Source organism: Lampris incognitus, chromosome 12, assembly GCF_029633865.1.
Source record: "Lampris incognitus isolate fLamInc1 chromosome 12, fLamInc1.hap2, whole genome shotgun sequence".
Lineage (NCBI taxonomy): Eukaryota > Metazoa > Chordata > Actinopteri > Lampriformes > Lampridae > Lampris > Lampris incognitus.
The window spans coordinates 36,138,785-36,164,092 of NC_079222.1; the positions used below are offsets into that span (position 1 = coordinate 36,138,785).

General features: G+C 47.3%; 1 protein-coding gene across 2 annotated transcripts in view; it reads left to right on the top strand.

Moving 5' to 3' along the window:
- The first annotated feature begins 483 nt into the window (after positions 1 to 483).
- The window catches only part of wdr41 (WD repeat domain 41), a 31,241-nt gene continuing 6,416 nt past the window's right edge, over positions 484 to 25,308 (top strand). For both annotated transcript variants that reach the window (XM_056291222.1, XM_056291221.1), the window contains exons 1-14: positions 484 to 689; positions 2,061 to 2,127; positions 2,306 to 2,421; positions 3,948 to 3,996; positions 4,735 to 4,863; positions 5,117 to 5,179; positions 8,623 to 8,734; positions 8,845 to 8,907; positions 9,427 to 9,531; positions 9,652 to 9,836; positions 9,973 to 10,094; positions 10,692 to 10,777; positions 21,959 to 22,092; positions 24,058 to 24,202. In XM_056291222.1, coding sequence (XP_056147197.1) covers positions 2,080 to 2,127; positions 2,306 to 2,421; positions 3,948 to 3,996; positions 4,735 to 4,863; positions 5,117 to 5,179; positions 8,623 to 8,734; positions 8,845 to 8,907; positions 9,427 to 9,531; positions 9,652 to 9,836; positions 9,973 to 10,094; positions 10,692 to 10,777; positions 21,959 to 22,092; positions 24,058 to 24,198 — 1,353 coding nt within the window. In that variant the 5' untranslated portion in view covers positions 484 to 689; positions 2,061 to 2,079 and the 3' untranslated portion in view covers positions 24,199 to 24,202. The remainder of the gene's footprint in view (positions 690 to 2,060; positions 2,128 to 2,305; positions 2,422 to 3,947; positions 3,997 to 4,734; positions 4,864 to 5,116; positions 5,180 to 8,622; positions 8,735 to 8,844; positions 8,908 to 9,426; positions 9,532 to 9,651; positions 9,837 to 9,972; positions 10,095 to 10,691; positions 10,778 to 21,958; positions 22,093 to 24,057; positions 24,203 to 25,308) is intronic.

Here is a 25,308-nt window from a genome sequence, read left to right on the forward strand (position 1 = left end):
AAACGGGAGCGAGATCTCTTATTAAAATACAATAGATTACACTTGTGAAAAAGATGTAATTAGAGAAAAAAGTCCTGTTACCCTTTATAGTTTAGGTAGATAAAGGTCTCAGTCACATTTGAGTAAAATAATCCTGTTTCTATAAATGTCATAGGATCTTTTTTTTAAAAGATATTTTATTTTCACGGACCCCTTGCAATTACACCACGGACCACTAGGGGTCCGCGGACCCCCGGTTGAGAAACACTGCTCTATGCCATGGGGGTAAAGTTGAAAGTTACACGTATAACGCTAATATTATAAATGCGCATTATTCTAATTAGATTTAAAATTAATATACCGGGATGTATTCTATAGTGATGTTATGTGTGTAGTAAACGCGCGTTTACCTTTATAAAAAAATCTATATTTTTGGCCGTTCGTATTAATTTTGACCAGTTTCCGCTTCCGTAGTCGGCAGAGTCACACGGAAGTGTTGTTGTCGTCGTCGCTGGGAAGTACGCGCCGTCGAGTCCAGCGCGGCCGGAGCTCAGAGACGCCACCCGGTGCGCGCCTGCTGTCGTTTCTCGTGTGCTTCTGTGGTCGCCCGGAAACGATAAACGGGGCACGTCGTTATCCCATCAGCGAGCTAGCTAGCCGGGAGGCGGCCATCGTCCGTCCGTCCGTCCGTCCGTCTCTTCCGATGACCGGTGAGACAGACTTGCACACCCCTCATTTGCTGTGTGTTGTGTGTCTGCGTTGTCCGCGAGGGCGGCGGGGTACCTGCGGTCAGTGGAGACCGAGGAGGTCACTGACGTGAGTGATGACACGTGTGCTGACAGAGTCAACCGGCTGTGATTTTCTCCACTTTCAGAGAGAAAAGTATCGATCAAGGACTACATTTTTTTTTATTCAGCTATTTTAGAATAGACCAGGTGGCTATACGCGGCCACTTCTTTCCCCCTGCACTCTCGTATGTATGTATGTCAGGCAAAACCAACCCAAGCCCAGGAGAACCCGAACACTGGGAGGGATGCTGGACTGCGGGGGGGGGGGGGCTGCCTATGTTTGTCTCTGATGCAGACCTGAGCCGTTCAGACCACGGTATGGTCTAACTCGCTCCGTTTCCTTACTTTTACTTTTTACTACTTTGTTGACCCCCGTGGGGAAATTCGTCCTTCTGCATGGAAGCCATCCTAGCTGTGTAGCTAGGAGCAGTGGGCAGCCGCCGTGCAGCGCCCGGCAACTGCCATGCCTCGGGTCAGGGGCACAGACAGGAGTACTAACCCTAACACACATGTCTTTTTGATGGTGGGGGGGGGGGGGGGACCGGAGCAGCCGGAGGAAACCCACCACAGACACAGGGGGAACACGCGAACTCCACACAGAAAGGACCTGGGGTGACCCCCAAGGTTGGACAGCCCCGGAGTTCGAACCCAGGGCCTTCTTGCTGTGAGGCGACAGCGCTAACCACTGCGCCTCCGTACCGCCCAACCCAAACACTGGGAGAGATGCTAGGCTGTGGGGGATGCTTATGTTTGTCTCTGATGCAGAGCTGAGCAATTCAGACCAACAGTGTGGTCTAACTTGTCCCATTTTAAAGGCAGAGAGTGTCATCTCCGAAGCCTGTTCTTACCACCTTGAAAAAAAGCGAGCCGCTGGAGCCAAAGAGGAGCTAAACGGCAGTTGTTCCTCTCTGAATGCTGTGATAACATGGCTTAGAAAAGGAAATGCACTAAGAAAGTGTCGTTGATTTGTTTAGGGAGGGATTTATCTTTTAAATCAAGTATGAGACTGTCACTATTTGCCTCTCATTTTTCAGAGAGATATGCTTAGTAGTGCGATGCCCTGTGATGGCCTGGCGGCCTGTCCAGGGTGTCTCCCTGCCTGCCGCCCAATGGCTGCTGGGATAGGCTCCAGCATCGCCTCAACCCTGAGCGCAGGATAAGCGGGTTGGATGATGGATGGATTAGTGAGCATGCATCAAGACGTTGCGTTTGTGGTTTCCTGTTGCATCCCCTGCTTCGCTGATGTGCCTGTTCACATGCTGATTGTGGGTCTGTTGTCAATGTGCTCCTCAGAAACAGTCTTTTAACCAACATGCTTCGGTGGATTCTCGGCGGTCGGGAGGCCCAGAGCTCAGTGGAGGTAAGACACACGGCTTCACCATGGGGAGCACCCTTTACTGCTGGTGTATTTAAGCAGCTTTCCTGTGTTTATTGAGCTGCCCTGCATTCCCTGGCCATCCAGTGAGGTTCAGTCTACTTTGCAGTACTAATCGTGTCTTTTTTTTTTTTATCGTTACTTTCCCTCCATGTGTCTGCAGAAAAGCCATGTGCTGTGCATTGGAGAAGAACAGCCCAAAAACTGGTTCACTGAGTTGCAGGTGCTGAAAGGACATTTTGACATTGTTCGATTTCTGGTGCAGATTGATGACTTCAGGTAAGCAGCCCGCCAGCCCTCTTCTTCTCCTTCTCTCGCTTCCCTCTCTTTTCTCTACCCTTGGCTGGTCTCTATCCCTGTGTGATTGACACAAGATCCTCCGCTACAGCAAACTTACAGAGCATGACAAGAGCCTAATCATCAACATCACAGGGTTGTGTGTGTATTCCTTTGCACAATACAGTACAACCTAAGACTGTTATTACTCTCCTAATGTGACAGTACACCCCCCCCCCCCCCCCACACACACACACACACAACTTGTGTGCCCGCACTGCTATCTGCTGTTTTTGTGGAAACATACTGACTTGCATGGTACAGTGGGCCTGCATAAGTGGTCAGATTGTATGTTGGGCGCACACTTTGTTTGTGTGTGTGTGTGTGTGTGAGAGTGAGTGTGTGTCGAGGTGGAGGGTTGCTTCTCCGGTTTCAGGCTCCAGCACAGCGTCACGCCTGGCATCCTCCAATAATAACCCCCTCCTCTGGGTCTTGTCCTCTCCACACACAGGTCCATGATCCGGGGCAAAGGCCATAAAATTCCCTTCTGATTGCTTTTGAAATCAGAAAATGTATCCTTGACAGTTCCTCTCTTCTTCTCTTATCTCTTCTCTATCCTCTCATCTTGTCTGTTGAGTTTAGGAACAAGTAGCGAAGAGGGTTGGGGGTCAAAGGGCAAGAGATGGTGTGTTAAACCTCGGGACAGATGTTTTTAAGATTTCTCCGGTTGAGATTGACGTGCTATAAATGGGTTCTTACACAAATAGAGATTGTCTGTGTGTTTGACTACTCTTAGTCAAGAGATAAGGACTGCTAACCTAGAATATACCTTGGCCTAAGGTTGTACCTCGTTTTACTCTTACACACTATTTGGTTAACTGGGTACTGTACTATCTTTTCAAATTTTCACCGTAATGAAAGCACATCATATATTCAAGTTGAATATCTAGTATCAGTCAGTTAGTGGTTATTAGTTAGTACACTCACTTATATTGATACACAATGTATCAAAAGCGAACAAAGCAACACATTTCTTGGTGTCTGTCCGGGTAGCGTAGCGGTCTATTCTGTTGCATACCAACACGGGGATCGCCGGTTCGAATCCCTGTGTTACCCCTGGTTTGGTCAGGCGTCCCTATAGACACAATTGGCTGTGTCTGCGGGTGGGAAGTCAGATGTGGGTGTATGTCCTGGTCACTGCACTAGCACCTCCTCTGGTCAGTCGGGGCGCCTGTCCGGGTGGGGGGACTGGGGAGAATAGCGTGATCCTCCCACACAGTACGTCCCCCTGGTGAAACTCCTCACTGTCAGGTGAAAAGAAGCGTCTGGCGACTCCACATGTATGGGAGGAGGCATGTGGTAGTCTGCAGCCCTCCCCGGATCGGCAGAGGGGGGGGGGGCAGCGACCGGGACGGCTCGGAAGAGTGGGGTGATTGGACAGGTACAACTGGGGAGAAAAAGGGGAAAAAATCCACAAAAAAAAAAAAAAAGACCAAACACATGTCTTATCCATTTCCTTTGTTTTGCAGGTGTGCCTCAGCAGGAGATGATGGGATGGTTTTGGTGTGGAACGTTGAGGTGAACGATAAACTGATTTATCTGTTCATTTACTTACTTCCTCGTATGCTTTCTTACGTGTGTACATACCAGGGTTTCCATCTGGGGTTTGTGCAGCCGGCCAGCATGACCAGCGACATGTATATTTACCCAGACATATAGTTGTATATTTACACATATACCTGGACGTCCATATGCAGTGGGTGCACCGCCCATTAGGGCATCTGGAACAACAACACGTCACATTTAGAGTATGGTAATTCTGGTAAATAGTGAAGAAATTAGCCTGTAAAGTTGTAATAAAATGAAGTCAGATATTGTTCCTAATGTGATGTTTTACTGGAAAACAAAGCATTGCAGTGTACGTTGTAGCGTAGGCATGAATCATGAGCGAATCTAAAACTTAGAAAGGACAGAAAAAAAGAAAAGTAAGTCACAGCAGCCTGAAATATTTTACAAATGACACATTTTGTAAAAACAATAGTGCTGTGAACATTTGAATGACTAGGCCTAGTAAGTGAAACAGTTATTTAACATATCGGGCCTGCAACTGATGATTATTTTCACAATCGATTATCGATTATTTTTTTCAATTAATTGATCAATGAGTCAAAAATAGTGATGAGTGCCCATCTGGAGTTTCCAGAGTCCAGTGTGATGTCTTCTAACTGTTTACTTAGTCTGACCAGCAGCCAAACAAACCCTTGTGCTTGTGAAGAAAACTGACCTGTGGGTTCATCTGTGTGTCTGTGGTGTCAGACTGGAGAGAAGTTGTTGGAGTTGAAGGGCCATTCTCAGCAGATCACAGCCATAACCACCTTCACCAGAGTCATCGGAGACGCACGCCACACCTCGCTCATTACCGCTTCCTCGGACCGCACCCTCAGTGTATCCTCAAATCAAAACACTAACACACACACACCCACACACACACACACACACACAATTTGGTAACATTTTACAGGGGACTCACCACACCGTTCATTTGTCACCACCTTTTCAGATTTAATATTTTTACTCACAATACAACAAAAACACACTGAATGTTCATTGAATTGAACACATTGAATGAATTGTATTAACATCATTTCAAAAGTTGTGTTGTGGTTTAGGTGGAATTTTCCTCAATGTCATTTGCAAGTTGTGGGACCCTTATACAGGCAACAGGGTTCAGACAATTTCAGATCTTCAGTCTTCTGTAAAGGTAACGTTTGATGCCGTGGTCTAGCTTTGAATCCTCCCCCTGCTCCTCCTTGTTGTTGTTGTTGTTCTTCTTCTTCTTCTTCTTGTTCTACTTATTCTCTTAGATATATACATTATACTTATGGCATTTTCACACTGGCCAAAAAACCCCGCTAACATCTGCCTTTGGCCAATGTAACATTCACCACCAAAGGCGGATGTTAGCGGGGGTTTTTTGGCCAGTGTGAAAGGAGTATTGTTTAGTTTGGATATATGTGTTCAGTTTGGATACATGTGTTCTTACTTTGGATATATATGTATTCTAGTTTGGATATATGTGTTCTTAGTTTGGATATATATGTTCTTAGTTTGGATATATATGTGTTTAGATTGGATTTATGTATTCTAGTTTGGATATATGTGTTCTTAGTTTGGATATATATGTTCTTAGTTTGGATATATGTGTTCTTAGTTTGGATATATATGTTCTTAGTTTGGATATATGTGTTCTTAGTTTGGCTCTATGTGTTCTTAGTTTGGTTATATGTGTTCTTAGTTTGGCTATGTGTTCTTGGTTTCGATAAATGTGTTCTTAGTTTGGCTATGTGTTCTTAGTTTGGATATGTGTCTTAGTTTGGATAAATGTGTTCTTAGTTTGGATATATGTGTTCTAGTTTGGATATATATGTTCTTAGTTTGGATATATGTATTCTTAGCTTGGATATATGTGTCCTTGGTTTGGATATATGTGTTCTAGTTTGGATATGTGTGTTCTTAGTTTGGATATATGTATTCTTAGCTTGGAGATATGTGTCCTTGGTTTGGATATATGTGTTCTTACTTTGGATATGTGTGTTCTTAGTTTGGATATATGTATTCTTAGTTTGGATATATGTGTTCTTAGTTTGGCTATATGTGTTCTAGTTTGGATATATGTGTCCTTGGTTTGGATATATGTGTTCTAGTTTGGATATGTGTGTTCTTAGTTTGGATATATGTATTCTTAGTTTGGATATATGTGTTCTTAGTTTGGATATATGTGTTCTAGTTTGGATATATGTATTCTTAGTTTGGATATATGTGTTCTTAGTTTGGATATATGTGTTCTAGTTTGGATATATGTGTTCTTAGTTTGGCTATATGTGTTCTTAGTTTGGATATATGTGTCCTTGGTTTGGATATATGTGTCCTTGGTTTGGATATATGTGTTCTAGTTTGGATATATGTGTTCTTAGTTTGGATATATGTGTTCTTAGTTTGGATATATGTGTTCTAGTTTGGCTATATGTGTTCTTAGTTTGGATATATGTGTTCTTAGTTTGGATATATGTGTTCTAGTTTGGATATATGTTCTTAGTTTGGATATATGTGTTCTTAGTTTGGATATATGTGTTCTTAGTTTGGCTATATGTGTTCTTAGTTTGGATATATGTGTTCTAGTTTGGATATATGTGTTCTTAGTTTGGATATATGTGTTCTTAGCTTGGATATATGTGTTCTTAGTTTGGATATATGTGTTCTTAGTTTGGCTATATGTGTTCTTAGTTTAGATATATGTGTTCTTAGTTTGGATATATGTGTTCTAGTTTGGATATATGTGTTCTAGTTTGGATATATATGTTCTTAGCTTGGATATATGTGTTCTTAGTTTGGATATATGTGTTCTTAGTTTGGATATACGTATGTGTTCTTAGTTTGGATATATACTATGTGTTAAGTTTGGATATATGTGTTTAGTTTGAATATATGTGTTGTAGTTTGGATATATATGTGTTCTTGTAGTTTTTGGATATACGTTTTTGTCTTTGTGTTACACTGCTATGGGCTGGGGGAAACAAGTGAAATGACAGTGTTCCTGATTCCCAATTCCTGAATCATCCTCCTCCTCTTCCTTGTTGTCCTCCTCCTCCTCCTCCTCCTTCAGTTTTACATCGGCAGAATGAAACAGCAACACATAAATATATAAATAAAAGAATCAGTTATGAGGATCATCCCTTGGTCAAACATTTTGAAGAGAAACATAAGGGTGATGCATCCAGATGTTTGGATTCATAAACTTAGAGAAAACCACTAAGGTGGGCTGAATGAAGATTTGGATCTGACCCGTTTCTTAAGTGCAGTGATAAACTTGTATATTATCATCATCTTTCTGTTACTGGAAGCTCATGTTTTGTGATTCTGATGAACGTTCCTCTTGTACCTCTTGCCCATACACCTAACTGTTATACGCAGTGTGTTGACTTACAGGGGATAAATCTCTGATAGTATTTATTCTGATCGGTTGATAGATAACCCCTATTATTTTTCAAAAATACAGCAGTTATTGTAATAATTTGGATCATTTTCAGTTGAACTTGCCAAGGACATTTTCTGGTTTGTTCCCTACAAGTTGAGTGCCTTGGTTCTTCTCTATTTTTCCAGGTTTCAGGGTTTGTTGCAGTCTATTTACTCGCAAAGTCTACCGGTTTTAATGATTTATTGCTTTATCTGTTTAAAACGAGTTAATCTAAAAGTGAATAAATGTGTTTGACCGCGGCAGTTTAACGTTGCCTCCCAACACGTCAGCAGGGTTTTATGTAGAACGCTCAACACGGCCTCTGCAGATTGCTTATGTGTTATTTGAAAGCCACAGGTCTTTCATACGACAACTTCTTGAATGGGAGGAGGATTTCTTGGTATTTTCTCCGTCACGTCTTTTTGGAGTAATTAAGTGTGTGTTAGCAGGACATGTGACTTCTGACACACACGTGACGTATCAGTTAAAACATGTTGACACGGTAGGATGCTCTGCCATTTATGATTTTTAAGAAAAATTGCAATTGCATCCTTCTGCTCCTAGACTGAGGCTAATTACACAGAGGCTAATTACACAGATTGATTATATTTCATTTGTGTGTGTGTGTGTGTGTGTGTTGTGCAGGGGCACGTGTGTGTGTGTGTTATATGTAAGTGGGTCAAGAAAAATATCTGTTATGTACTGAAATTGTTCTCTGTCTCTCTTGCTCTGTCTCTCCCCCTCTCCCTCTTTCTGTCTGTCTCTCCCCCTCTCCCTCTTTCTGTCTGTCTCTCTCCCTCTGTCTCTCCCCCTCTCCCTCTTTCTGTCTGTCTCTCTCCCTCTGTCTCTCCCCCTCTCCCTCTTTCTGTCTGTCTCTCTCCCTCTGTCTCTTCCCCTCTCCCTCTTTCTGTCTGTCTGTCTCTCTCCCTCTGTCTCTCCCCCTCTCCCTCTTTCTGTCTGTCTCTCTCCCTCTGTCTCTTCCCCTCTCCCTCTTTCTGTCTGTCTGTCTCTCTCCCTCCCTCTTTCTGTCTGTCTCTCTCCCTCTGTCGCTCCCTCTCCCTCTCCCTCGCTCTATCTCTCTCTTTCTCCCTCTCGCTCTCTCTCACTCTGTCTCTCTCTCTCCCTCTGCCCCCCCCCCCCGTCTCTCTGTCTCTCTCTCTCTCTCTCTCTTCCCCCCGTCTCTCTCTCAGTGCTTGCTGGTGCTGGAGCGCCTGTGTGTGTGGGTCTCAGGTGGGGATGAACTGTGTGTGTGGAATAAAGACTTTCAGCTGCAGTGTCAGAGGCAGAGCCACAGTGATACCGGTAAGCCCCAGCACAGTTTGGATAACCTGCAATACCTACACACAGCAGGGACGGTGCTGTCTTCATACAAAGACTGTACGTTAATGTCATAACGGTTTCCATCTCTGCAGGTATAACTGCTGTGATTGAGCTGCCTAAGAACTGTATGGCAGCATCCATGGATAAAGAGATAGGTATGTTGTTGATCCACACTCCACCGCTCCCATGTCGGCTATGCATGAACAAATGCATCATGCAGCCTCATGCAACTCTGTAAACACGTCTCTTCAAGACTTCTCTTCTTATCTTGGGCGGCACGGTGGCCCAGTGGTTAGCGCTGTTGCTTCATGGCAAGAAGGTCTTGGGTTCGAACCCCAGGGTCGTCCAACCTTGGGGGTCATCCCAGGTCGTTTGCATGTTCTCCCTGTGTCTGCGGTGGGTTTTCTGCGGGTGCTCCGGTTTACCCCACCATGAAAAAAGACATGCATGTTAGGGTTAATACGCCTGTCTGTGCCCCTGAGCAAGGCAGCGGGAAGAAATAACTGGGGTTGGTCCCCAGGCGCTGCACGGCGGCTGCCCGCTGCTCCTAGCTACACAGCTAGCATGGGTTAAATGCAGTGAGGCATTTCCCCGCGGGGGTCAATAAAGTATCTCAAAATAAAATAAAATCTTAACGACGTTCAACAAGTTGTGTCCCCCCTCCCTCTTTGCAGTTATATACAGACTGACGGGCTCTACCGAGTCCTCACTGACAGTGGCTGAAATCCGCTGTCTGTCTGACCACCAGGACAACATCCGAGCTCTCATCAACGTCAACGGTTCGTCTCCATCAGACTGTTCGGAAACTGTTACGTAGCTGAAATATTGTTTTATTCTCCCCGACACGTCCCTCTGGTGTTTGTGATGGCGGTGCTGACTTCACGAGGGCTTTTCTCCAGATGATGTGTTTGCCAGTGGTTCCCATGTGGGAGAGCTGATCCTGTGGGATGCGGTGGACTGGAATATCGTGGCTTACGAGCACATCCTTTGGGAGGAGTCTCAGGCCGACACCCTGGCTGAAAACAGATTGGGTCTTTTCAAACCCAGCGAGATGTCCATTCAGAATTTGACCACCAATGGCAAGGTGGGGAGAGGGGATGGTGGATACCGTACCCAAATTGCAATTCTCAGATAGAAGAGCAACAGCAGACATGATCAGATATGCAAGAGTGTTTAGTTTTATTGTTGTTCTTAACAGAATGTGTGGTGATGTGTTACAGTTCATCCTGGCGGCTGTGGGCAGTGGTCTGTATGTGTACAGCGTTCTGACCAAGACTGTCGTGGCCTACAGGAAAACTGCACACGATTCGAATGTCTTACATACCATGCTGCTCTCCGACAGGTGATTTACACTCACTAACAGCTGGTTTTATGTCTTGAATTTAAAAAAAAAAAGAAAAATACTTATCATCACACTAATAATACACTCATCAAATGTCTAATTTAATTTTTAACTGAATTTAATTTTTTGAAATTTTTTAAATTAAATAAACTCAAAATAAATAAATGTAAATATTTTTAATTTTTAATTTCATTTAAATTTAATTTTTTTATTTATTTTACATTAAATTTAAAATAAAATAAAAAAATTAAATATTTAAAAAAATCATTTAATTTAACTTTTAAATTGCTAACAATACAACCACAATCCGTGCAGGAATAGACCACGTTACAGCCAATGTAAAAGCCGTTGAGGAAGGGCTGCCAACATGGTCGGATGAAGTAGTATCACTCTAGCAAACCTCAAGAAGCAGGTCGAAGATTTAAAAGAAAAATGCCTAAATTAAGATTTATGCATTCCATACATTGGCTCTTCCTTGTTTTCCTGGCCACTCGGTTGCATTGTGTTTTAGTGTCTGTTACAGTATGTCAGTATGTGGTCAGCCATTTGTCAGGATGATGCTTTACAGTTGTGATGTTTCCACATTTTATCTTTCAGTGAGCTGATATCCTGTTCTGAAGATGGCAGTGTCAGGATTTGGGAGATGCAAGATCTGCCTTTACCCGCAGAGCCCGCCTCTCCAGGTGAATGACAGACATGCACACAGACGGGGTGGAGACTGACATACATGAATATATAGATTCATTCACAGGTTTGATTTGGGTTTCACAGTGGCAGGAAATATGCATCTACTGTAGGAATAGCAATGTCTTCACGTTTGTATTTTAATGTGTGCAAAAATTCAAAGTAAAAAGAATTCAAAGCAGGGGCGTCCAGGTGGTGTGGTGGTCTATTCCGTTGCCTACCAACACGGGGATCGCTGGTTTGAATCCCCGTGTGGCCTCCGGCTTGGTCGGGCGTCCCTACAGACACAACTGGCCGTGTCTGCGGGTGGGAAGCAGGATGTGGGTATGTGTCCTGGTCGCTGCACTAGCGCCTCCTCTGGTCGGTCGGGGAGCCTGTTCAGGGGGAGGGGGAACTGGGGGGAATAGCATGGTCCTCCCACGCGCTACGTCCCCCTGGTGAAACTCCTCACTGTCAGGTGAAAAGAAGCGGCTGGTGACTCCACATGTATGGGAGGAGGCATGTGGTAGTCTGCAGCCCTCCCCGGATCAGTAAAGGGGGTGGAGCAGAGACTGGGGCGGCTCGGAAGAGTGGGGTAATTGGCTCGATTGGGGAGAAAAAGGGGCAAAAAGTGAGGAGTTTCACCAAGGGGACGTAGCGTGTGGGAGGATCACGCTATACCCCCAGTTCCCCCTCGCCCTGAACAGGCTCCCCAACCGACCAGAGGAGGCGCTAGTGCAGCGACCAGGACATATACCCACATCCTGCTTCCCACCCGCAGACACGGCCAGTTGTGTCTGTAGGGACGCCCGACCAAACCTGGGGTAACACGGGGATTCAAACCAGCGATCCTCGTGATGGTAGGTAATGGAATAGACCACCACGCCACCTGGACGCCCCTCCATTATAAGACTTTTGCACAGCGATCAAGTTGATTGAACGGGAAATATGGAAAAAAGTGTTTAATATGCAGCGCTCAAGCTAAAAGGTCTGGCTAATAAAAAGGTTTTGCCTGTCAGTCTGTGGATGTGCAGCCTCCTCGGAGCTCCCTCACATGACTGTCAGTCTGTGGATGTGCAGCCTCCTCGGAGCTCCCTCACACGACTGTCAGTCTGTGGATGTGCAGCCTCCTCGGTGCTCCCTCACACGACTGTCAGTCTGTGGACTTGCAGCCTCCTCGGAGCTCCCTCACATGACTGTCAGTCTGTGGATGTGCAGCCTCCTCGGTGCTCCCTCACATGACTGTCAGTCTGTGGATGTGCAGCCTCCTCGGTGCTCCCTCACATGACTGTCAGTCTGTGGATGTGCAGCCTCCTCGGTGCTCCCTCACATGACTGTCAGTCTGTGGATGTGCAGCCTCCTCGGTGCTCCCTCACATGACTGTCAGTCTGTGGATGTGCAGCCTCCTCGGTGCTCCCTCACATGACTGTCAGTCTGTGGATGTGCAGCCTCCTCGGTGCTCCCTCACATGACTGTCAGTCTGTGGATGTGCAGCCTCCTCGGTGCTCCCTCACATGACTGTCAGTCTGTGGATGTGCAGCCTCCTCGGTGCTCCCTCACACGACTGTCAGTCTGTGGATGTGCAGCCTCCTCGGTGCTCCCTCACACGACTGTCAGTCTGTGGATGTGCAGCCTCCTCGGTGCTCCCTCACACGACTGTCAGTGTGTGGATGTGCAGCCTCCTCGGTGCTCCCTCACACGACTGTCAGTCTGTGGATGTGCAGCCTCCTCGGTGCTCCCTCACACGACTGGCAGTCTGTGGATGTGCAGCCTCCTCGGTGCTCCCTCACACGACTGGCAGTCTGTGGATGTGCAGCCTCCTCGGTGCTCCCTCACACGACTGTCAGTCTGTGGATGTGCAGCCTCCTCGGTGCTCCCTCACACGACTGTCAGTCTGTGGATGTGCAGCCTCCTCGGTGCTCCCTCACACGACTGTCAGTGTGTGGATGTGCAGCCTCCTCGGTGCTCCCTCACACGACTGTCAGTGTGTGGATGTGCAGCCTCCTCGGTGCTCCCTCACACGACTGTCAGTCTGTGGATGTGCAGCCTCCTCGGTGCTCCCTCACACGACTGTCAGTGTGTGGATGTGCAGCCTCCTCGGAGCTCCCTCACATGACTGTCAGTCTGTGGATGTGCAGCCTCCTCGGTGCTCCCTCACACGACTGTCAGTCTGTGGATGTGCAGCCTCCTCGGTGCTCCCTCACACGACTGTCAGTCTGTGGATGTGCAGCCTCCTCGGAGCTCCCTCACACGACTGTCAGTCTGTGGATGTGCAGCCTCCTCGGTGCTCCCTCACACGACTGTCAGTCTGTGGATGTGCAGCCTCCTCGGTGCTCCCTCACACGACTGTCAGTCTGTGGATGTGCAGCCTCCTCGGTGCTCCCTCACATGACTGTCAGTCTGTGGATGTGCAGCCTCCTCGGTGCTCCCTCACATGACTGCAACCAAGTCTGACATGAACCTGCACTTAACAAAAAGAAATGGTTTGCTATGCTAGGCCACCATTTTGGTCACAGTCTAGTAGCTCTGCTTTCACTAATGATCAGGAAAACCACAGCCAAGTCAGGTCTGGGGGGGGGGGTGAGAGGGGAGAGAAAGAGGGGGGAGAGAGAGAGGAGAGAGAGAGTGAGGGAGAGAGGGGAGAGAAAGAGAGGAGGAGAGAGGGGAGAGGAGAGAGACAGAGTGAGAGGGGAGAGAGGGGAGAGAAAGAGGGGGGAGAGAGAGAGGAGAGAGAGAGTGAGGGAGAGAGGAGAGAGACAGAGAGAGAGAGAGTGAGGGAGAGAGAGGGGGAGCGAGGGGAGAGAAAGAGTGAGAGGAGAGAGAGGGGGGAGAGAGCAAGAGAGTGAGAGGAGAGAGAGGGGGGAGAGGGGGAGAGAGAGGAGAGAGGAGAGAAGGGGGGGGGAGAGAGGAGAGAGACAGAGAGAGAGAGAAAGCATAAATGTTTTTGAAAGGTTTTGAGTCACCGCAACCATGAGAGGTCGATCATACAGTCATAACTACACAAAAATATTAAGCTGATAGGTTCAGTAGTATGTGGACACACACACACACACACACACACACACACACACACACACACACACACACACACACACACACACACACACACACACAATCCCCTGCAGGCCAGCACCGCCTGGTGGAGATAAAAAGGACACCCACCAGATGCCTTAGAAGGAGGCGATGTGAGAGGTGTGTGCAGGACATGTAGCTCCTACCACAGCTGTAGGAAGGACACATGTCTTCACTGTACAGTCTTCACAGCTGTAGAAGGACACCTGTCTTCACTGTACAGACTTCACAGCTGTAGGAAGGACACCTGTCTTCACTGTACAGACTTCACAGCTGTAGGAAGGACACATGTCTTCACTGTACAGTCTTCACAGCTGTAGGAAGGACACCTGTCTTCACAGCTGTAGGAAGGACACATGTCTTCACTGTACAGACTTCACAGCTGTAGGAAGGACACATGTCTTCACTGTACAGACTTCACAGCTGTAGGAAGGACACATGTCTTCACTGTACAGTCTTCACAGCTGTAGGAAGGACACATGTCTTCACAGCTGTAGGAAGGACACATGTCTTCACAGCTGTAGGAAGGACACCTGTCTTCACAGCTGTAGGAAGGACACCTGTCTTCACTGTACAGACTTCACAGCTGTAGAAGGACACCTGTCTTCACTGTACAGTCTTCACAGCTGTAGGAAGGACACATGTCTTCACTGTACAGACTTCACAGCTGTAGGAAGGACACCTGTCTTCACTGTACAGTCTTCACAGCTGTAGAAGGACACCTGTCTTCACTGTACAGACTTCACAGCTGTAGGAAGGACACCTGTCTTCACTGTACAGTCTTCACAGCTGTAGGAAGGACACATGTCTTCACTGTACAGTCTTCACAGCTGTAGGAAGGACACATGTCTTCACTGTACAGTCTTCACAGCTGTAGAAGGACACATGTCTTCACTGTACAGACTTCACAGCTGTAGGAAGGACACCTGTCTTCACTGTACAGACTTCACAGCTGTAGGAAGGACACATGTCTTCACTGTACAGTCTTCACAGCTGTAGGAAGGACACCTGTCTTCACTGTACAGTCTTCACAGCTGTAGGAAGGACACCTGTCTTCACTGTACAGTCTTCACAGCTGTAGGAAGGACACATGTCTTCACTGTACAGACTTCACAGCTGTAGGAAGGACACATGTCTTCACTGTACAGACTTCACAGCTGTAGAAGGACACCTGTCTTCACTGTACAGACTTCACAGCTGTAGGAAGGACACCTGTCTTCACTGTACAGTCTTCACAGCTGTAGGAAGGACACCTGTCTTCACTGTACAGACTTCACAGCTGTAGGAAGGACACATGTCTTCACTGTACAGACTTCACAGCTGTAGAAGGACACCTGTCTTCACTGTACAGACTTCACAGCTGTAGGAAGGACACCTGTCTTCACTGTACAGACTTCACAGCTGTAGGAAGGACACCTGTCTTCACTGTACAGTCTTCACAGCTGTAGAAGGACACCTGTCTTCACTGTACAGTCTTCACAGCTGTAGGAAGGACACCTGTCTTCACTGTACAGTCTTCACAGCTGTAGGAAGGACACCTGTCTTCACTGTACAGACTTCACAGCTGTAGGAAGGACACCTGTCTTCACAGCTGTAGGAAGGACACCTGTCTTCACTGTACAGACTTCACAGCTGTAGGAAGGACACATGTCTTCACTGTACAGACTTCACAGCTGTAGGAAGGACACCTGTCTTCACTGTACAGTCTTCACAGCTGTAGGAAGGACACATGTCTTCACTGTACAGTCTTCACAGCTGTAGGAAGGACACATGTCTTCACAGCTGTAGGAAGGACACATGTCTTCACAGCTGTAGGAAGGACACCTGTCTTCACAGCTGTAGGAAGGACACCTGTCTTCACTGTACAGACTTCACAGCTGTAGGAAGGACACATGTCTTCACTGTACAGTCTTCACAGCTGTAGGAAGGACACATGTCTTCACTGTACAGACTTCACAGCTGTAGGAAGGACACCTGTCTTCACTGTACAGTCTTCACAGCTGTAGAAGGACACCTGTCTTCACTGTACAGACTTCACAGCTGTAGGAAGGACACCTGTCTTCACTGTACAGTCTTCACAGCTGTAGGAAGGACACATGTCTTCACTGTACAGTCTTCACAGCTGTAGGAAGGACACGTGTCTTCACTGTACAGTCTTCACAGCTGTAGAAGGACACATGTCTTCACTGTACAGTCTTCACAGCTGTAGGAAGGACACCTGTCTTCACTGTACAGTCTTCACAGCTGTAGAAGGACACCTGTCTTCACTGTACAGTCTTCACAGCTGTAGGAAGGACACCTGTCTTCACTGTACAGTCTTCACAGCTGTAGGAAGGACACCTGTCTTCACTGTACAGACTTCACAGCTGTAGGAAGGACACCTGTCTTCACAGCTGTAGGAAGGACACCTGTCTTCACTGTACAGACTTCACAGCTGTAGGAAGGACACATGTCTTCACTGTACAGACTTCACAGCTGTAGGAAGGACACCTGTCTTCACTGTACAGTCTTCACAGCTGTAGGAAGGACACATGTCTTCACTGTACAGTCTTCACAGCTGTAGGAAGGACACATGTCTTCACAGCTGTAGGAAGGACACATGTCTTCACAGCTGTAGGAAGGACACCTGTCTTCACAGCTGTAGGAAGGACACCTGTCTTCACTGTACAGACTTCACAGCTGTAGGAAGGACACATGTCTTCACTGTACAGTCTTCACAGCTGTAGGAAGGACACATGTCTTCACTGTACAGACTTCACAGCTGTAGGAAGGACACCTGTCTTCACTGTACAGTCTTCACAGCTGTAGAAGGACACCTGTCTTCACTGTACAGACTTCACAGCTGTAGGAAGGACACCTGTCTTCACTGTACAGTCTTCACAGCTGTAGGAAGGACACATGTCTTCACTGTACAGTCTTCACAGCTGTAGGAAGGACACGTGTCTTCACTGTACAGTCTTCACAGCTGTAGAAGGACACATGTCTTCACTGTACAGTCTTCACAGCTGTAGAAGGACACATGTCTTCACTGTACAGTCTTCACAGCTGTAGGAAGGACACCTGTCTTCACTGTACAGTCTTCACAGCTGTAGGAAGGACACCTGTCTTCACTGTACAGTCTTCACAGCTGTAGGAAGGACACGTGTCTTCACTGTACAGACTTCACAGCTGTATGAAGGACACATGTCTTCACTGTACAGACTTCACAGCTGTAGGAAGGACACCTGTCTTCACTGTACAGACTTCACAGCTGTAGAAGGACACGTGTCTTCACTGTACAGACTTCACAGCTGTAGGAAGGACACCTGTCTTCACTGTACAGTCTTCACAGCTGTAGGAAGGACACCTGTCTTCACTGTACAGTCTTCACAGCTGTAGGAAGGACACCTGTCTTCACTGTACAGACTTCACAGCTGTAGGAAGGACACATGTCTTCACTGTACAGACTTCACAGCTGTAGGAAGGACACCTGTCTTCACAGCTGTAGGAAGGACACCTGTCTTCACTGTACAGACTTCACAGCTGTAGGAAGGACACGTGTCTTCACTGTACAGACTTCACAGCTGTAGGAAGGACACGTGTCTTCACTGTACAGACTTCACAGCTGTAGGAAGGACACCTGTCTTCACTGTACAGACTTCACAGCTGTAGGAAGGACACCTGTCTTCACAGCTGTAGGAAGGACACCTGTCTTCACTGTACAGACTTCACAGCTGTAGGAAGGACACCTGTCTTCACTGTACAGACTTCACAGCTGTAGGAAGGACACATGTCTTCACTGTACAGTCTTCACAGCTGTAGGAAGGACACCTGTCTTCACTGTACAGACTTCACAGCTGTAGGAAGGACACCTGTCTTCACAGCTGTAGGAAGGACACCTGTCTTCACAGCTGTAGGAAGGACACCTGTCTTCACTGTACAGACTTCACAGCTGTAGGAAGGACACCTGTCTTCACTGTACAGTCTTCACAGCTGTAGAAGGACACGTGTCTTCACTGTACAGACTTCACAGCTGTAGGAAGGACACCTGTCTTCACTGTACAGTCTTCACAGCTGTAGGAAGGACACCTGTCTTCACTGTACAGACTTCACAGCTGTAGGAAGGACACGTGTCTTCACTGTACAGACTTCACAGCTGTAGGAAGGACACCTGTCTTCACTGTACAGTCTTCACAGCTGTAGAAGGACACCTGTCTTCACAGCTGTAGGAAGGACACCTGTCTTCACTGTACAGACTTCACAGCTGTAGAAGGACACCTGTCTTCACTGTACAGTCTTCACAGCTGTAGGAAGGACACCTGTCTTCACTGTACAGACTTCACAGCTATAGGAAGGACACATGTCTTCACTGTACAGACTTCACAGCTGTAGGAAGGACACCTGTCTTCACTGTACAGACTTCACAGCTGTAGGAAGGACACCTGTCTTCACTGTACAGACTTCACAGCTGTAGGAAGGACACCTGTCTTCACTGTACAGTCTTCACAGCTGTAGAAGGACACCTGTCTTCACTGTACAGACTTCACAGCTGTAGGAAGGACACATGTCTTCACTGTACAGACTTCACAGCTGTAGGAAGGACACATGTCTTCACAGTACAGACTTCACAGCTGTAGGAAGGACACCTGTCTTCACTGTACAGACTTCACAGCTGTAGGAAGGACACCTGTCTTCACTGTACAGACTTCACAGCTGTAGGAAGGACACCTGTCTTCACTGTACAGACTTCACAGCTGTAGAAGGACACATGTCTTCACTGTACAGACTTCACAGCTGTAGGAAGGACACCTGTCTTCACAGCTGTAGGAAGGACACCTGTCTTCACTGTACAGACTTCACAGCTGTAGAAGGACACCTGTCTTCACTGTACAGTCTTCACAGCTGTAGGAAGGACACCTGTCTTCACTGTACAGACTTCACAGCTGTAGGAAGGACACATGTCTTCACTGTACAGACTTCACAGCTGTAGGAAGGACACCTGTCTTCACTGTACAGACTTCACAGCTGTAGGAAGGACACATGTCTTCACTGTACAGACTTCACAGCTGTAGAAGGACACCTGTCTTCACAGCTGTAGGAAGGACACCTGTCTTCACTGTACAGACTTCACAGCTGTAGAAGGACACCTGTCTTCACTGTACAGTCTTCACAGCTGTAGGAAGGACACCTGTCTTCACTGTACAGTCTTCACAGCTGTAGGAAGGACACATGTCTTCACTGTACAGACTTCACAGCTGTAGGAAGGACACCTGTCTTCACTGTACAGACTTCACAGCTGTAGGAAGGACACATGTCTTCACTGTACAGACTTCACAGCTGTAGAAGGACACCTGTCTTCACAGCTGTAGGAAGGACACCTGTCTTCACTGTACAGACTTCACAGCTGTAGAAGGACACCTGTCTTCACTGTACAGTCTTCACAGCTGTAGGAAGGACACCTGTCTTCACTGTACAGTCTTCACAGCTGTAGGAAGGACACCTGTCTTCACTGTACAGACTTCACAGCTGTAGGAAGGACACCTGTCTTCACTGTACAGTCTTCACAGCTGTAGGAAGGACACCTGTCTTCACTGTACAGACTTCACAGTTGTAGGAAGGACACCTGTCTTCACTGTACAGTCTTCACAGCTGTAGGAAGGACACCTGTCTTCACTGTACAGTCTTCACAGCTGTAGAAGGACACCTGTCTTCACTGTACAGACTTCACAGCTGTAGGAAGGACACATGTCTTCACTGTACAGACTTCACAGCTGTAGGAAGGACACATGTCTTCACAGTACAGACTTCACAGCTGTAGGAAGGACACCTGTCTTCACTGTACAGACTTCACAGCTGTAGGAAGGACACCTGTCTTCACTGTACAGACTTCACAGCTGTAGGAAGGACACCTGTCTTCACTGTACAGACTTCACAGCTGTAGAAGGACACATGTCTTCACTGTACAGACTTCACAGCTGTAGGAAGGACACCTGTCTTCACAGCTGTAGGAAGGACACCTGTCTTCACTGTACAGACTTCACAGCTGTAGAAGGACACCTGTCTTCACTGTACAGTCTTCACAGCTGTAGGAAGGACACCTGTCTTCACTGTACAGACTTCACAGCTGTAGGAAGGACACATGTCTTCACTGTACAGACTTCACAGCTGTAGGAAGGACACCTGTCTTCACTGTACAGACTTCACAGCTGTAGGAAGGACACATGTCTTCACTGTACAGACTTCACAGCTGTAGAAGGACACCTGTCTTCACAGCTGTAGGAAGGACACCTGTCTTCACTGTACAGACTTCACAGCTGTAGAAGGACACCTGTCTTCACTGTACAGTCTTCACAGCTGTAGGAAGGACACCTGTCTTCACTGTACAGTCTTCACAGCTGTAGGAAGGACACCTGTCTTCACTGTACAGACTTCACAGCTGTAGGAAGGACACCTGTCTTCACTGTACAGTCTTCACAGCTGTAGGAAGGACACCTGTCTTCACTGTACAGACTTCACAGTTGTAGGAAGGACACCTGTCTTCACTGTACAGTCTTCACAGCTGTAGGAAGGACACCTGTCTTCACTGTACAGTCTTCACAGCTGTAGGAAGGACACCTGTCTTCACTGTACAGACTTCACAGCTGTAGGAAGGACACATGTCTTCACTGTACAGACTTCACAGCTGTAGGAAGGACACCTGTCTTCACAGCTGTAGGAAGGACACCTGTCTTCACTGTACAGACTTCACAGCTGTAGGAAGGACACCTGTCTTCACTGTACAGTCTTCACAGCTGTTGGAAGGACACGTGTCTTCACTGTACAGTCTTCACAGCTGTAGAAGGACACCTGTCTTCACTGTACAGTCTTCACGTCAAACTGTCTAGTGGAAGAATTCCTTCAGTTTATGTCACCCTGTTTGCAGAAGTGGAAGGTCCAAGCAGTGTGACTTCTCTTCAGCTTTTGGCTGTTAAACTAGATTAACCTTTTTGCTGTTCAGTCACCACAGGCACAGCAGCACATCTGTCTTGTGAACAGCTGTGGATGGGGGCTGTTCAGCCACAGCTTTGCCACCAAAGCTTGAACTCTCTAATCTGAGCAGACAGAAAATATCCTGTGTCTTTGTGGATTTTGTTACGTATCCCTAGGTGTCCAAAAAAACCCTTAAGCAACAATGTTCTTCTTTTTTTTGTTGATTTTTTTTGCCCCCCCCCCCCCCCCCCCCCTCCAATTGTACCTGTCCAATTACCCCACTCTTCCAAGCTTATCCCAGCCACCGCTCCGCCCCCTCTGCCGAGCCGGGGAGGGCTGCAGACTACCTCATGCCTCCTCCGATACATGTGGAGTCGCCAGCTGCCTCTTTTCACCTGACACTGAGGAGTTTCACCAGGGAGGATCACACTATCCCCCCCCCGAACAGGCTCCCCGACCGACCAGAGGAGGCGCTAGTGCAGCGACCAGGACACGTACCCACATCTGGTTTCCCACCTGCAGACACAGCCAATCATGTCTGTAGGGACGCCCGACCAAGCCGGAGGTAACAGGGGGATTCGAACCGGCGATCCTCGTGTTGGTAGGCAACGGAATAGACCGCCATACCACCCGGACGCCAATGTCCTTCTTTTTAAGACCCAGTTACACACACTCAACCATCAGAAACTTTCGCTAGTTATATTGACCGACTATGCAAATCGTCCTACAACATCGCACGCACGGTTTCCTAAGCGAGAGAGTTGACCTTGTGAACTCTGCCGTCCTTGCTAAAACAACCGTCCAACAAACAATTTATGACTGACATGGCTGACACAGCAGCAAAGCAAGCATTGCGTGTTAAAGACAAGCGCAGGGCTTCCGCCGAGTCTGACATGATTAGACGTGAACTTGACCAGGGCCCGCCGTGTGACTGGAAAAAACAAATTGTTGGTAGAAGGCCCATGCATTAATATTTCACAGCATATAGTATGTATATATATATATATATATATATATATATATATATATATATATATATATATAGCATGTACCTGTGATCTCTGCAGAATGCTCATCAGCCACAGTGCAGTGAGCTCTGTTCTGTCTCACATATTTCCATCTCATTCCATGATTACTCTCAATGCCTTTGTACGCTCCAATTAACGATTCCTTCTTCACAGGGTTCTTCGGGATGTGGTCTTTTGGACGGTCCAGCAAGCAGGCATGTCCTCCCTCAAAGAAGATTATGGAGCTCCCCAGCATCAGAACCCTGGAGCTGATGGGCGATCTAATTGGGCACTCTGGGGCAGTTCAGGTAAGACGTCATGATGTGGAAAATCGGGACGGTTGTGTCCTGTTCTACGTGAAAGTGCTGATCCTGAATTACTGTATGGGTACTGCAAAATACAAGATGCACTCAGACCAGAAGAACAGAGACCTTAGTTCACTCCTGCATCGACGACCTTTGGCCCTGATAACAGCTGCCAGCTGTTGTAGCAACGAGTCAGCAAGGATCCTGTAGCATCTTGGGATTAAAGCTGATAGAGGGCTGCAGCGCCGCCCGGGTCCCAATGGGTTCTGACACGCTGAGTCGATTCGGGTAGATCGGGCTTGGGTTGGACTCGGGCTCCTTTAACTTCACATATACGTGCAGAACACACATAGGCTACTGTATGAAAAATTGTCATATCGATATTTTATAAATATTATACATATGTACGCCTGCATTACATGTGATTAGTTGACCATGCTGTGTGTGTGTGTGTGTGTGTGTGTGTGTGTGTGTGTGTGTGTGTTAGCATGTGTCAGAGAGAACATGTATTAGAGAGCTTAAAGTGATATTGGTGTCGTTACGGGCTGAAAGATTGCAGACTTTGTTGGGGTGGGGCCGGACTAGGGCTGGAATTTTTGGCTCGTGCAGGTCTCTAAAAGCTGACCATGCAGACACCAGCAATTTCCGCTTCCGGTGTGGGAAGATGGCGGCGCGAATTCACATTTGCAGCGGCCTCACCCAGCACTGTCCGTGCAGTGTCTTTGTCCACGTCTGCGTCTAAGTTTGTGTCTTTGTTTGATGGCTGGGAGAGCTGGCGCTGGATCGGCTGGGAGAGCTTGGTCTGCTGCATCCTGTGGGAACAGGGACCACGGCCCTGCCCGGAGCTGCGTCTGAGGAGGTAACACCGAGGGTGGTCTGACAGGATGCGGAAGCGGGGCAGGCTAAGCTAACTGCTAGCCCATGCAGACCGGCAGTTCCGATAACAGTGATGGCGGTCTGGCGGCGGCCATATCTGGCGTCGACTGTGGTGTTTATGGTGTCGTTGTGTGGAGTGCGGGGAGGTGTGTCGAGGGTGTATGGCTGGGAGAGCTGGCGTTGGATCGGCTGAGGAAGCCTGGTCTGCTGCTTCCTGTGGGCCAAGGACCACGGCCCTGCCTGGAGCTGCGCCCGAAGAGGAAACACCGAGGGCGGTCTGACAGGACGTGGAAGCGGGGCAGGCTAAGGTAACTGCTAGCCCATGCAGACCAGCAGTTCCGACAGTCAGCCTGGCTGGCGTGCGTTCCCTTGGACAGTGATTTTTTTTGTTTGGTTTGGATATATGTGTTAGTTTGGATATATGTGTTAGTTTGGATGTGTGTGTTAGTTTGGATATATGTGTTAGTTTGGATGTGTGTGTTAGTTTGGATATATGTGTTAGTTTGGATGTGTGTGTTAGTTTGGATCTATATGTTAGTTTGGATATGTGTGTTCTTGTAGGTTTTGGATGTGTTTTTGTCTTTGTGTTGCACTGCTGTGGGCTCAGTGAAACGATATTTCGTTTGATTTCCTGTAAGCTAGTACATGAAATAAAACGACAAGTGTTCCTGTTCGTGCACCTGTGCAGGGCTGATGGGTGGATGTCCCCTACCACAGAGGCTGCGTTCCAGTTCATCCCAAAGGAGTTCAATGGGGTCGTTATCAGGGTATTGTGATGGCCAGGTCGTTAACGTCATTTCACCGGAATGTTCCTCGAAACGTCCCTGGACAGTTCTTGCGTTATGAGAGGAAGCATTATCTTGTTGAAAGTACCCATCCGCTTGGGGGGGGGGGTACATCATGGCCATGAATGGATGAACCTGGTCTCCTACGATGCTAAGATATACCCTGGCATCAAGGCGTCGATCTGCAGGTATTAATGGACCCGGTGTGCTCTAGCCAAATCCTCTCAGTAGGGTTTCTGTTCTTCTGGTGACTGAGTGTTCAGCTCCATTCCTACCCTGGAGGTATTTTCTGCTGCTCTTCTTTCAGATGTTTGTCAGTTTTGGCGAGAGGGGTTTAGTGACGTGCTCCACGGACCACCTGCTGATTCTGTGGAAGAACGGAGAGAGGCAGTCACACCTCCGCAGTCTGGCGTTGTTTCAGAAACTGGAGGAGAAAGGAGGACTCTGATGTCGTATCCTTGCACTGAACAAAACGACAGCTACGGGTCATGTGTCGGCCTGCCGTCTCTCAGGAACAAGTTGAATTTATTTACATTATTCTTATTTGCATTTTCACTTTCAAAAGCAGAATGTGTGCTAGACTTTTAAAAACTCACTGAAATTATGGGTGGGTATTTATTACTGTATCAACCATCAGGAATAGAAAATATCCTGAATGTGAATATACTGGCTGTGGCTGTAGATTGTGTGGCGAGTCACAGGCTCGCCACACAATCTCATGTAACGCAAACATTTTAATAATATCAATTACACACGGGCTACATTTTGCACCACAGGTCACGTGCTCCATTTGTTTTGTTTTTGTAAAAATGGAACAAGTTGTTCGTCCATTTAGGAGAAATGTCCGTAGGGGGGCAGAGTGTAATGTCGCCCCCATGTGTGCACTAAAGGTACTACATTACAAAAAATAAAACGTCATCGAAACTTTAGGTTTTACTGTAATTTTGATATGGATGTCTCAAGACTCTCTGTGTATAGCAACATACTTATAAATATTAGATAATAATATTTAGTGACATTCATACTTTTTGCAGGGAAACGGGCAAACTGGGGGGGCGGTTGAGATGGCTTGCACATGTGTGAAGGAGAGATGCTGGGTATACTGGGCTGAATATGCAGCTGCCAGGGAAGAAGAAAAGAGGAAGGCCAAAGGGGAGGTTTATGGATGTGGTGAGGGAGGACATGCAGGTGGCTGGTGTGACAGAGGAAGATGCTGAAGACGGGAAGTGATGGAGACGGTTGATCTGCTGTGGCAACCCCTAACGGGAGCAGCTGAAAGTAGTAGTAGTAGTAGTAGTAGTGTATTTTTATTTCTGCAGAACTTTAGGCTGGAGTGACAGTTTAGGCTGGAGTGACAGTTTAGGCTGGAGTGACATTCTGTCATCATTATTTACGGAGCCCTCTCTTTTGGTAATCGGCTGAAATCATATTCAGTCACATCTTTGGCTATTAGTACACTGCTTAATCCCAGAGGCTTCCAGTTACAAGGCAGAGATCATTTTCATCCGCAAGGAAGAGGGTGGGGTGGTGCGGTGGCGCAGTGGTTAGCACAGTTGCC